The sequence below is a fragment of the Stomoxys calcitrans genome, chromosome 4 (assembly GCF_963082655.1).
Source record: "Stomoxys calcitrans chromosome 4, idStoCalc2.1, whole genome shotgun sequence".
NCBI lineage: Eukaryota > Metazoa > Arthropoda > Insecta > Diptera > Muscidae > Stomoxys > Stomoxys calcitrans.
In genome coordinates this window covers 36371285-36386028 of record NC_081555.1, presented here as the reverse complement: position 1 = coordinate 36386028, position 14744 = coordinate 36371285, and the positions used below count along the sequence as shown (strand labels likewise).

Below are 14744 nucleotides of genomic sequence, written 5' to 3'. Positions count from 1 at the left end.
AAAAAGAGACAACCTGGAATTCTCCCTTTACCTTAACTCATTTTAGTACATTTGTGCTAGGTTTGTGTCTATGATAAGCATGAATTATTTATTAGTTATATACCAAGCTACTAAAGCCACAAATAGAATACGACGAGAGCATAAAATACAAATACGAATGAATGAAATAAAATGTTCAAGCCAACATACATACATATGAGAAGAGTGACGAAGCTTAGATATACCCCGCCCCACCAACAATGCGTTGATGGTGTTAACAGAAAAGTATGTGTATAACAAGCAATCATATTATTTGGAAATTAAAGTCGCTATTACACGGCATGTAGTTGTCTAATGACATGCCACTTTTTGTATTCACATGTAATTTAAAATGTTTGTCAAGGAAAGGACAGCAAATCTGATTTATTTATAAGTAAAAATTATTAAAGTTATGAGAAAGGAGGCTAAATCATAAATTTGTGAAAACAGTTTAATTTTTGATTGTTTTCATTCGACTGACAACAGAAACAGCTGATGTCTTGATGTTTTTGTCAGAAGGAATAGAGCACTCTCTAAACCAAAAAAATTACATGTGCTATTTTGAAAAGTGATTTTCATTTGTATGAAACGACATGCACAACTCTATATGTACTAAATTTGACATGTCATAAGACATCTACATACCGTGTAATAGAACCTTAAAAAAATAGCTACAACGTTTTAAAAAAAAAATCTCTTTATTGATAATTTTCAATATATACTCACCACTATACGATAAGGGTTATACTAATCTAGTCAATCCGTTTGCAACAACTCGATATATTCGTCTGCTACCCGTTTGAGGGCGTTGGCGTTTTTGAGGGCTGGCGTGACCCCCTATACTTCGATCTGATTTTGTATGCCATATTCGACATCTACTCCTGAATACCTTTCATTTGAGGCCCATATTGAAATGAATTCCCGATGGATCACATTTTAATACCATATTCGTGTTCTACTCTCCAATACCTTTCATTTGATACCTATATTGTCCCGATCGCTCCACTTTCATTTTGGGTTGTGTTTTTGGCATAAGGGAGAGGGTCCGTCCCACTTCCGATACCGAAAAATTATTTAGCCTATGTTTCTTTCCAGACCAACCAACACAATAAGCGAAAATTTCGAGAAAATCGGTTCTGCCGTTTTACAGTCTATACTGAACAAACAAACCGAGGCCCATATAACCATGATTGGCTAATGTACCCCTTTTGGGAGTTTTTGTGGGGGTGGGGTGACCACCTATACTTCGACATTAATTTGTACGCCAGATTCTTTTAGAGACTCCTGGTCGCAGAATAGCTTCCATTGGGCATACCGGACATACTAATACTAAATTTCCGGTGAACATCCCACTAAGGAATAGGGGATACTTCTCTCATATCAATGAGTGCAATCCGAAAGTTTAAGCTCAATGATAATGGGCCTCCATTTTTATGCCAAACCCAAACGGCGTGCGGCATAGCGACACTACTTAGTAGACAAGTTTTAAGTTTTATTTGCAAATAACTTTTTTTCATGTGGCATGGACCTACCAAAACATACAATTTCATTACTAAATGTAAGAAAAAATTCTCCTATGCCTATTATGTCACCCTGTTAGGCAAGGAAAATTTCATTTGAGCTGCGTACCTGAAAGGAAATTTGCGGTAACGGTATCGGTAACAAAAATTTCGCTTAGAATGTCTATGCATTTCCTATGGTAACGAACATTTCGCCAGAGATGCATATTGCCCTTTACCATGAAAACTCATAAAGACTAGTCCCTCTTTTCACCCCCCGACTCATGATTTTCCATTCACCAACGTTATGCATTGCATGTATATCCAATGAGTGTTGGTTATCTATTAAAAAAAGTCCATTAGTTTACCAATTGAATGCAACGGAATTTCACACAACGAAAACAGTCTCAAAATGAGTACAGTCTCTTCATTATACAGTACACTTTGTACTGTATCAATAAGTTTCTTATTTGGATGTCTCTAAAGCCTATTAAATGTCTGCAGATACAACACAGTTGTATTCAACAGATACATTAATAGCTGTATAAAAGCAAAGCGCCAATGGCAAAAACAACAAAACATGATAAATGTCGTGAGCACAACAAAATAAACAATAGCCACTGCCACCACCTGTCTAAACAGGCACTTGAAACTGTCAAACGTAACAAAATTTAGAAAAACAGAGAGCCAAACCAAGAGAGAGAGAGAGAGAGAACCCCCAAAGTGAGCACATGAAACTGAACATTGGCAAATCAACAAAGCTCCAACGCCAAGCAAAGGCAGACAATGAAAACAGTCTATCGGAAACTGAATTTGGGATTGGGGGATGATTTTGCGAAACTTTGGTAGGCATCTACAAAAAAAAAACGACAACAACGGTCGTCATACTCTGCAGACGTCAAATAAACAGCAAACTCGAATGACACCAGAACGCGGTGGTGTTAAACACGGGCGAATGGGGCTATTGAAGTAACTGTAAATAAACCCCAATAGCAGTAAGCAGCAACAACAAAAATAACTCAAAGTTACCAACCATACCAAAGCAGAGAGATACCACAACGCCAATCACAACAACAAAAGTTTTGTTCTGTTTTGAAGAGGTTTGCTTTGGGGGGTCGGTTAGGCGGAAAATACAAAACACACATTTATTTGCCAGCCAGCCAGGGTGGGGACGACGGACAGCAGCTGACTGCTGGCAAGCGGCGACTTACGAAGATAAAATTTAACCAACAACAAATACACACCAATATGCAGAGCTAACTCGGGAGTATGAAAGAGCCGACCAACCAACAGAGAAAATTTTCAATTCGAAAATAACTGCTGCAAGTTACAACAATTATCAACAGCAGCAGCGGCAGAGGAAATTTTCCTCCATCACTACCGCCTTCGAAGTAGAGAAAATAGAACGCATGAATGTGCATGTAACGAACGACACGACCACGATACGGATGGTCAAACGGAATACGGAAAACGCATTGGGGAAAATTGTTATGAAATTTTCATTAAACAAAATTGCAAAAGAGAGTCAATAAGAAAAAAGTTTTCCAATAAGTGAAGTGTTGCCTGGCAAAAGAAATCAATTAAAAAAAGTTGTGAATAAAGCAGATAATTGCTTCAAGGAAAATTAATTAAAGAAAAATCTATGGAAACAGTGAAATGTGGTGATTAAAAAAAGTTTCCATAAAATAAAAATATTTTTTTAAATTATTTGTACCAACCCACAACTCATTTTCATTACTGCTGCACACAACCAACCAATCATGTCAACCGAAAGCAATAACACGCCAGTGGATCCACGCGTTCAAGTAAGTGACAACACCTTTGGCCCTTTTTCTGATTTTTTTTTTCGGGGTTTTTTGTCTCTATGGTTCTGCTCAATTCGTTTCCCTGAATTTTCACATTCGCAAAAAACAAGAAATTATGTCAAAGAAAAACAAAAAATCAGTGCCAAGCCCACACGTATTTATCACAAGATTTAAGGAAAAATCATTAATATCTCAAATGTGTGTATATTTAGTATACATTTGTATATGTATGCACATAGATACCATTGTTTATTAGGTTGTAACGGCAAAAATAGCAATGTTTTGGGGTGAATATATGGTCGGACACCGGAAGTAGTAATTGCAGCCTTAATAGAATCCAAAGAGAGTTAGTGAAAATGGGTCTGGCAGTAAATTGAGATAAAACGAAATGGATAGTATCAACTCCCAAAACGCCCTGTACAATGGGTCAATAAAGAAAATGGAGAAAGTTTGGAACCACAACTTTGAGATAGTCAGCAACTTCATGTACCTCGGCACCGCCGTAACCGAAACGAATAACACCGTGTTGTTACATGGTTCTGAGGCATGCGTACTTGTGAAAGCAGACGAAGCAGTGCTTGGAGTGTTTGGGAGAAAGAAAGTATTGGGAGACATCTCGAAACTTAGTGTCAGAGATTATAAAATGAGCGCAGAAGATCGAGGCGCTAGGAACGCTTTCCTACGTTCGGCTAGTGGCACAAATGTTCAATCATAGCCAAATTGCAAATTTTGCCCTTGAACATTCCACTAGGGAACAGGGGCAAACTTCTCACATATCAATGAGTGCAGTCCGATTGAAGTTTAAGCTCAATGATAAGGGGCCTCCTTTTTATAGCCGAGTCCGAACGGCGTGCCGCAGTGCGACACCTCTTTGGAGAGAAGTTTTACATGGCATAGCACCTCACAAATGTTGCCAGCATTAGGAGGGGAAAACCACCGCTAAAAATTTTTTCTGATGGTCTTGCCAGGATTCGAACCCAGGCGTTCAGCGTCATAGGCGGACATGCTAACCTCTGCGCTACGGTAGCCTCCAATCAATCATAGCCAATTAATGTAATATGGGAGACATTGTGGTAAAATCAAAATTTTTAATAAAACTAAAAAAATATATAACAAGTAAAAGGGTGTTAAGTTCAGCCGGGCCGAATCTTGAGAACCCACCACCAATTTTTTTTTACATACCAAACTTCTGTCAAAGCAGCAAAAATTATAGCTTCTAGGAACGGAACAAGGATAATCGAGATACTGGTTTATATGGCTGCTATATCAGATTATAGACCGATTTGGACCGTACTAGGCAAGTTATTGGAAGTCATAACAGAACACTAGATGCCAAATTTTAGCCATATAGGGCAAAAATTGCGATTTGTAAGGACTCAAGTAGTTAATTCGGGAGATCGGTTTATATGGGAGCTATATCAGATTATAGACCGATTTGCACCGTACTAGGCACAGTTGTTGGCAGTCACAACATAACACTACATGTAAAATTTCAGCCAAATGGGACAAAAATTGCGACTTCCAGGGGCTCAAGAAATCAAATCAAGAGATCGGTTCATATGGGAGCTATATCAGGTTATAGACCGATTCGGGTCAAACTTGGCACAGTTGTTGCAAATCCAGCCAAATCGGACAAAAATGGCTGCTTGTAAGGGCTCAAGAAATCAAATCGGGAGATCGGTTTATATGGGAGCTATATCAGGTTATAGATCGATTTGGACCGTACGAAGCACAGTTGTTGGCAGTCACAATATAACACTACATGCAAAATTTCAACCAAATCGGATAAAAATTGCGGCTTCCAGGGGCTTAAGAAGTCAAATCGGGAGATCGATTTATATGGGAGCTATATCAGATTATAGACCGATTTGCACCGTACTAGGCACAGTTGTTGAAAGTCAAAACATAACACTACATGCAAAATTTCAGCCAAATCGGACAAAAATTGCGGCTTCCAGGGGCTTAAGAAGTCAAATCGGGAGATCGGTTTATATGGGTCTTTAGCTTTACTTAAATCTTTACCTGACCACTGCAGTGGGTATCAAGCGGAGATTGTTGCAATTAAGGAAGCTAAGATATAATGTCGTTTCGACGATTGGCATAATTATCTTCTCAGACAGGAGAACGTATTTCTGTAAACAAAAACCGCCCTCCACTGTCGCAGATCTCTCAACGAGATGGCTGAACTGTTCAAAATTCACCTGTTCTGGGTGCCGGGCCACAGAGATATCCCAGGGTACTGTAAAGCGGACGAGCTTGCGAGACTAGGAACTACCCTACACATTCCAGGGATACTGGAATCTGAGGGTATGCCTCTAGCAACATGTAAGCCAAGTTTTCAGGATGATAGATGGTCACAAAGAGAGGGCTGTGAGTATTCCAAAACTAGGTGGCCTAATTTAGACTTGAAGAGGTCTACTGCTATTCTGTCATTGGCTAGAACAGACGTCTCATTCATTGTATCCTTCATGACAGGTCACTGTCTAATCGGAAAACATGCTGACTAACTGTAGATTGCCGACATCGAAGAAGAAGAGACTATAAAACACCTTCTGTGTGTGTGTCCCGCACTAGCAGTCAGAAGGAGTTCCATTTTAGGTTCTCATTTCTTTGTGAATATTTCTGATTTAGCGGATATGAACATTCGCAAGTTATTGGGCTTTTTAAAGCAATCTGGCTGGTTCAACGGCAGGAACTGGAAGGCATCTTCCTTCTTCTGTTCCTGTGGTATCACAATGGACGAAAACGGCTAAGTGAGTATGATGGCAGACTGCCACTTAAACCTAACTTAACCTTTATCTAAATCTGAACCGATATAAACCAATCTGAACCGATATATAGTCTGATGGCAGACTGCCTCTTAAACTTAACCTTTATCTAAATCTGAATCGATATAACCCAAATCCCCAATGACCTACATTTATTTTAAGTATCTGTGCAAAAATCAAGCGGATAGCTTTATGCGTTCGACCGCTATCGTGATTTCGACAGACGGACGGACATAGCTAGATCGACTCAGAATGTCGAGACCATAAAGAATACATATACTTATGGGGTCTTAGACGAATATTTCGAGGTGTTACAAACGGAATGACTAGATTAACATACCCCCATCCTATGGTGGTGAGTATAAAAACCGTAAAATATGCCTGGGCATAATTTCGGCTGGGATGAGGATAAAAATAGAATTCGACTGTTGTTAGCCTCTCGCTATGGACATTTTCATTCCAAAAACAAGTAAAAGAGTGCTAACTTTGGCCAGGCAGAATCTTATATATCCCCAACCATGAATCGCATTTGTAAAATTGTTTGAATGACTTTTTCAAATACACCTATATGAGCTATATAAAGTTATCGATAGATATAGACCATAGTTTTCATGTCATAGAAAAATTCTACTTCCAAAATTTCAGACAAAATGAGTAATAATTGAGCCCTTCAGAGGATCAGAAGGTGAAATTGGAAGATGGGTTTATATGAGAGCTATATCAGGTTATTAACCGATTTAGACCGTACATGGCACAGTTGTTGGAAGTCATACCAAAATTATATACGCAGAATTTTAGTCAAATTTGATAAGAATTCCGCCCTCTAGACGCTCAAGAAGTCAAATCGGGAGATCGGTTTATATGGCAGCTATATCAGGTTATGAATCTATTTGAATCATACTTAATGCAAATCTCGGAAGTCATACCGAATTTGAAAACATTGCTCACTCTATAAGCTCAAGAAGTCTAATCAGGAGATCGGTTTATAGGGCAGCTATATCTAAACATGGACCATTATTGTCCATTTACAATCCCAACCGACCGACACTTATAGGAAGCATTTATGCAAATTTCAAGCTCCAAGTCTTACTCCTTCGAAAGTCAGCGTGCTTTCGACAAATAGACGGACGGAGGGACAAGATCGACTTAACAAGGCTATATCGACTTAAAATGTCATGATGATCAAGAATCGTGCAAATTTTCAACCAAATCGAATAAGAATTACGCTTTTCAACGGCTTAATAAGTATAATCTGGAGATCACCTTAAATGGGACCGCTTTGACCCATTTACACTCCCAACCGATCTATACTAATCCTTTGAAAGTTAGAGTGCTTTTGACAGACGGACGAACATGGCTAGATCGATTTAAAATTTCATGACGATCAGGAATAGAAGTACACACAAAAAAATAATTCTTTTGCCATAAACGAACTTTTCAACAAGTAAACTTTTTTTACGAAAAACGTTGGGACTTTGTTTAAGATAAAATTGCATGAGTTTGTCTGTGAAGAATACAAAGGATGTGGATGTTTATTTGTTATGTTGTTAAATTGGCTATGGCAGAACATTTGTCCCATTAGCCGAATGTAGAATAGGTAGTATCAGTGTCTGGTACAGTGTAATTTTCGTCTGTCGAGAGGTGGCTTTGCTCCTCAGCTACTTACTCAAACCAAAGTAGCATCTGTTTGTCTGCATTATTCTTCGCTTTATCTCAAAACTGGTATCATTGGTTTCCGTTACGGCGGTGCCGAGGTAGATATAGTTACTGACTATCTCAAAGTTGTGGTTCCCAACTGAAACCAACCATTTCGTCTTAGTCCGATCCATTTTCACTGACTCTCTTTCAATTCTTTCCAAGGTTATTACTTCCGGTAACCGACCTATGATGTCGATTTCGATGGCATGGGCGAGTAGCATGTGTTCTCTTGTGATTAGTGTGCCATTTCTAATCACATCTGCATCTCGTATAATCTTCTCCAGCAGGATATTAAAGAGATTACACGATCCGTCCGTCTGTCCTTCCTTCCGTCTGTCCTTCCTTCCGTCTGTCTGTCGAAAGCACGCTAACTTTCGAAGGAGTAAAGCTAGCCGCTTGAAATTTTGCATAAGTACTTCTTATTAGTGTAGGTCGGTTGGGATTGTAAATGGGCCAAATCGGTTCATGTTTTGATATAGCTGCCATATAAACCGATCTTGGGTCTTGACTTTTTGAGCCTCTAGATGGCGCAATTCTCATCCGATTTGACTGAAATTTTGCAGGTGGTGTTTTGGTATCACTTCCAATAACTCCATGGTGGAGGGTATATAAGATTCGGCCCGGCCGAACTTAGCACGCTCTTACTTGTTACTATTATTTTGTTTCTCATAGTAGTTCTCATAGTCCCAAAGCCCCAACTGCATGGGTTTTGTGGGATTGCACATGTATCCCTCGTTGTGGCGAGCCGCTTGCTGCAAGATCCGTCGCTTGCCTCCAGCCGCCCCTAACCTGGGAGCAGACGCTGATGTTGGCCATTGGTTATTTGAAGGCGCCAGTAACTCGCCTTGTCATCTCGAGTATCATTGGCACCCAGTGTTTAATTAAGAGCCAGTGCCACCTGACTCCTCACTGAGACTCTTCTCTTGAAAATTGCTGACTGCCCACTGCTGCATTTGCAGCTACTCAGCATAAAAACAGAGCTTTCCATCTTCCGCATCCTGTGGACGCGCCCGGTAGCTTTCAGCTAAGCTTCCCGTGGTAACGATGGACACCCCACAAGTCCGAGCTAAGTTCTAGCCTGTGTGGTGCTATAGTCCCGTGTCTGCGGGGATCTTATCTAAGACACTCTTCTCGAAAATCGCTGACTGCCCGCTGCTGCATTTGCAGCTATTCCGCATAAAAACGGAGCTTTCCACCTTCCGCATCCTGTGGGCGCGCCCGGTAGCTATCAGCTAAGCTTCTTGTGGCCGGAGCTCTAAGTTTCAGCCTGTGTGGTGCTCATAGTTATCCCGTGTCTGCTGGGATCTCATCAAATATACATTATTTTCTCTTACGTGATTTTTTCGGGTTGTTAGGGTCAATATGTTTCAAAATGCAAATAAAACAAGTTTATTTCATACTTTTCTCGACGCTTCGTCGGCTTTTTTCCGACTTTTTCAAGAGTTTATTTAGTGAAATCTATTAACAAGAGATGCATTTCAAATATTTTGTTCTGTTTTTATGGTTTTCACTATACATTATTTGATTTTTCGTTACACCCTAATATCTCACTATAGCGGATATCAAAAATCTGAACATTTGTACAGTTCTCTTGTAGCATCATTTATCAAAATGATTCGTTTCACTTGTTTTTAGTCAACAATGACTCTTGTTGTGTCAACTATTCCCTCTGATATGCGATGGGATGAGCATGGAAAGAAAGTATATTCCCGTTACAATCAATGAATTAATCGCAAAATCGGATCTGTACGATCGTCAGCGACGTCATAGTAAGACAAACAATTCCCACCATGGCTACACTGGCAACGAATGTGTTATGAAGAGTGATGGTGGCGCCCATGCTGAATGATGATTGGTATGCCTTCGTTCAAGGCTATTCTATTTCCATGGAATAACAAACACAATTTTCAATGATAAAGAAAAACTAAATGTAATAAAAAAAATAAGCTTTGCTTTTTAATATCGCCTTGGCCTTTTATCTGTGCAGAGAAACATAATTAAAAATGAAATAAATAGGCAATGCCATAAATTTCAATTTAAGAATTCAAACGAAAAGCTTATAAAATTTTAATTTACAAATAATGGATAACTAGATTATTTTAAATTAGAATGAAAGTTTTATAGACTAGAGGTTTCACAGAGTCAAATCTGAATCTGCAGTTTGATTTAATGGAGTTGTGTAGTGAAAATGCTTTAGAGAACACAAAAGTTGCGCTGCGAAAAGTCGAAAGCACTTTACTCTCAATACTGCATTTATACAGGGTGACTGGCAAAGTTTGAAAGAAAAGAAAACACCATTTTCAAAATTTCAGCCAAACCGAATGACAACTGAGGCTTTCAGGGGCTCAAGAAGTCAAATCAGGAGATCGGTTTATATGGGAGCTATATCAGGTTCTTGGCCTATGTAGCCCGTACTTAGCAGAATTGGTGAAAGTAGTAACAGAACACTATGTGCAAAATTTCAGCCAAATCGGACAAAAGTTTTGGTTTCCAAGGGCTCAAGAAGTCAAATCGGGAGATAGGTTTATATGGGAGCTATATCCAAATCTGAACCGGTATGGCCCATTTCCATTCTTCAATGACCAACATCATTATAAAGTATCCCTGCGAAATTTCATGCAGTTAGCCTTACGCGTTCGACCGCTAACGTAATTTCGACGGACGGACATTGCCAGATCGACCGACTGTCGAGATGGTCAAGAATATATATACTTTATGGGACCCTCAATCAATATTTTGAGATGTTACAAACGGAATGACTAGGTTAGTATACCCCATCCTATAGTGGTGGGTATAATAATTTAGAATTTAAAAAAGTTTGAAGCTTCGAAAAAACTGTTCTTATTTAGACAGTAATTTCAACCACTGTCCCTCGAATTCATGTTATATGTCCGTGAAGATAAAGTTAACTTTAACTAAACCAAAATATTGGTATTTTGGTAGCTATATCTAAATATAGACCGATCTGAACCATAAACGACACGAATGTCGAAAAGACTAACATAAGTCAATGTGTCAAATTTCAGCGCCTTCTATGGAGCCAACACTTTAAATCGAGAAATCGGTCTATCTGACAGCTATATCCAAATCTGAATCGATCTAGGCCAAATCGAAGAGGAATGTCGAACGGCTTAACGTAACTCACTGTCCCAAATTTTGGAAAAATCGGATAATAAATGCGCTTTTTATGCGCCCAAAACCTTAAATCGATAGATCGGTCTATATGGCGTATATATAAAAATCTGGACCGATCTGAGCCAAATTGAAGAAGAATGTCGAAGGCCCTAACGCAACTTACTGTCCCAAATTTCGGCGAAATCGGACAATAAATGCGCCTTTTTTGGGCCCAAGACCTTAAATCGAGAGATCAGTCTATACGGCAGCTATATCCAAATCTGAACCGATCTGGGCCAAATTGAAAAAGGATGTCGAAGGCCCTAACGCAACTCACTATCCCAAATTTCGACGAAATCGTACAATAAATGCGCCTTTTATGCGCCCAAAACCTTAAATCAATAGATCGGTCTATATGGTGTATATATTAAAATCTGGACCGATCTGAGCCAACTTGAAGAAGGATGTCGAAGGCCCTAATGCAACTCACTGTACCAAATTTTGGCAAAATCAGACAATAAATGCGCCTTTTATGGGCCCAAAATTTTAAATCTAGAGATCGGTCTATCTGACAGCTATATCCAAATCAGAACCAATCTGTGCCAAATTGAAGAAGGATATCGAAGGCCCTAACGCAACTCATTGTCCCAAATTTTTGCGAAATCGGACAATAAATGCGCCTTTTATGGGCCCAAAACCTTAAATCTAGAGATCGGTTAATATGGCGTATATATTAAAATCTGGACCGATCTGAGCCAAATTGAAGACGGATGTCGAAGGCCCTAATGCAACTCACTGTACCAAATTTTGGGGAAATCGGACAACAAATGCGCCATTTATGGGCCCAAAACTTTAAATCTAGAGATCGGTATATCTGACAGCTATATCCAAATCTGAACCGATCTGGGCCAAATTGAAGAAGGATATCGAAGGCCTTAACGCAACTCATTGTCCCAAATTTTGGCGAAATCGGACAATAAATGAGCCTTTTATGGACCCAAAACCTTAAATCGAGGGATCGGTCTATCTGACAGCTATATCCAAATCTGAACCGATCTGGGCCAAATTGAAGAAGGATATTGACTGGCCCAACACAACTCACTGTCCCAGATTTCGACGAAATCGTACAATAAATGCGCCTTTTATGGGTCCAAAACCTTAAATCGAGAGATCGGTCTATCTGACAGCTATATCCAAATCTGAACCGATCGGGTTCAAATTAAAGAAGGATATTGACTGGCCCAACGCAACTCCCTGTCCCAAATTTCGGCGAAATCGGACAATAAATGCGCCTTTTATGGGTCCAAAACCTTAAATCGAGAGATCGGTCTATATGGCAGCTTTATCCAAATCTGGACCGATCTGAGCCAAATTGCAGAAAGATGTCGAATGGCTTTACGCAACTCACTGTCCCAAATTTCAGCAAAATCGGTAATAAATGTGGTTTTATGCGCCTAAGACCCCAAATCGGCGGTTCGGTCTATATGGAGGCTATATCAAGATATTGTCCGATATAGCCCATCTTCGAACTAATCCTGCTTATGGGCAAAAAAGAATCTGTGCAAAGTTTCAGCTCAATATCTCTATTTTAAAAGACTGTACCGTGATTTCAACAGACAGACGGACGGACATGGCTAGATCGTCTTAGATTTTTACGCTGATCAAGAATATCGGTGGTGGGTGTAACAAGCAAATCGGTGGTGGGTATAACAAGTAAAAGTTCGGACTGCTGAATCTTATATACCCTCTACCATGGATCGAATGAGTCAATTTTTTTGCACGATACCTCATTATAGGTAAACAAAGCATAATGGATAAGAATTGCAATGCTGTTGGAGCGATATTAGGTTATGAACCGATTCTGTGCATACTTGGTTTGAATGGTGGAGACCACAGGAAATGCTATTGTCCAAAATTTCAGCCAAATCGCCCCCCTGCAGGTTCAAGAAAGTAAAATAGGCAGATCGGTTTATATGGAAGCTATATCGAGTTATGGACAGATTAAGACCATATTTGCCACGTATGTTGAAGGTCCTAGTAGAAGTTGTTGTGCAAAACTTCATCCAAATCAGGCAAGAACTGCGCCCTCTAGGGGCTCAATAAGTGATTTCGTGAGATCGACTTAAATGGCAACTATATCGGGTTTTGGTCAGATTCAGAGCATTCTTAGCATGTATGTTGAAGGTCAATGAAAAACTTGTTGTGAAAACTTTCAGAAAAATCGGATAAAAATTGCACCCTCTAGAGGCTCAAGAAGTATAATCGGGAGGTCGGTTCATATGGGAGCTGTATCAGGTTTTGGTCTGATTCGGATCATACTTAGCACATTTGTTAAAGACCATAGAGGACAACCTATTAAAAAATTTCAGACAAACCGGATAACAATTACGTCCTCTTGAGCCTCAAGAAGTATAATCGGTAAACCGGTTTATATGGGAGCTATATCCGATGTTAGGCCGATTCTGACCATACTTAGCACGTAGGTTGGAGGTCGTAGAAGAAGTCATTGCGCAAAGTTTCAGCCAAGTTAGGGAAGAATTGAAATCCCTTGAGAATCAAGAAGTCTAATCGGGAGATCGGTTTATATGGCAGCTATATGTTGTTGGGAGTCATAACAAAACACTATCTGAACAAATTTCAGCTAAATCGAATTAGATCTGCGCCCTCTAGAGCCTAAAGAAGCCAAGATCCGAAATCGGTTTATATGGCAAAACATGGTCCGATTTAGCCCATTTAGCGTGCTTTCAGCAGACAGATAGATGGACGGACATGGCTAAATCGCCTTAGAAACTCAATTTGACTTTTTATTCTACAGAAGTGGAAACGATTTTGAAAGAGTCAGTTGAGAGTACATTGAAATATGGTCCAGAGACCAACGAACCTTTAATATAGCCAGATTACAACCCTGCTTAAGATTTATGAGCTCTTATCATGATGATGAAAATAAAAAGATTCTGATCTACCGTACTTAACACACTTTTGAGATAATTTACTTAAAAATAATCTTGGGAAGCCACCACCATGAATTCTGCTAAAATATGGGAGCTATATCTGGTTATAGACCGATTTGGACCGTACCTGCCACAGTTGTTAAGACGCATAATATAACATTTCAGTCAAATCGGATAAAAATCGCGGCTTGTAGGGCTCAAGAAGTCAAATCAGGAGATCGGTTTATATGGAAGCTATATCAGGTTCTTGACCGATTTGAACGGTACTTGGCACAGCTGTTGGAAGTCATAACGGAACACTATATGAAAAATTACAGCTAAATCGGATGAAAAATGAGGCTTCCAGGTACTCAAGAAACAAATCGGGAGATCGGTGTATATGGGAGCTATATCAGGTGCTTGACCGATTTAAACGGTACTTGGCACAGTTCTTGGGAGTCATTACAAAACACAATGTGTAAAACTTTAGCTAATTTGGATGAAAATTGAGGCTTTCAGGAGCTAAAGAAGTCAAATCGGGAGATCGGTTTATATGGGAGCTATATCAGGTTATACACCGATTCTGACCATACTTAGCACAGTGGTTAGGAGTCATAACAGAACACTTTGTGCAAAATTTCAGCCAAATCATATGAAAAATGAGGCTTCCAAGAGCTAAAGAAATCAAATCGAGAGATCGGTTTATATGGGAGCTATATCAGGTTATAGACCGATTCGAACCGTACTTATCACAGTTGTTGGGAGTCATAACAGAACACTATGTGTAAAATGTCAACCAATTCGAATGAATATTGAGGCTTCCAGGAGCTAAAGAAGTCAAATCTAAAGATCGGTTTATATGGGAGCTATATCAGGCTATACATCGATTTAGACTTCACTTATCACAGTTGT

At 39.5% G+C, this 14744-nt stretch overlaps 1 protein-coding gene across 2 annotated transcripts in view; it reads left to right on the top strand.

Moving 5' to 3' along the window:
- Positions 1-2324: 2324 nt before the first annotated feature.
- LOC106085697 (guanine nucleotide exchange factor rei-2) overlaps positions 2325-14744 on the top strand; it is a 39582-nt gene continuing 27162 nt past the window's right edge. For both annotated transcript variants that reach the window (XM_013250059.2, XM_013250058.2), the window contains exon 1: positions 2325-3322. In XM_013250059.2, the coding sequence (XP_013105513.1) occupies positions 3278-3322 (45 nt within the window). In that variant the 5' untranslated portion in view covers positions 2325-3277. The remainder of the gene's footprint in view (positions 3323-14744) is intronic.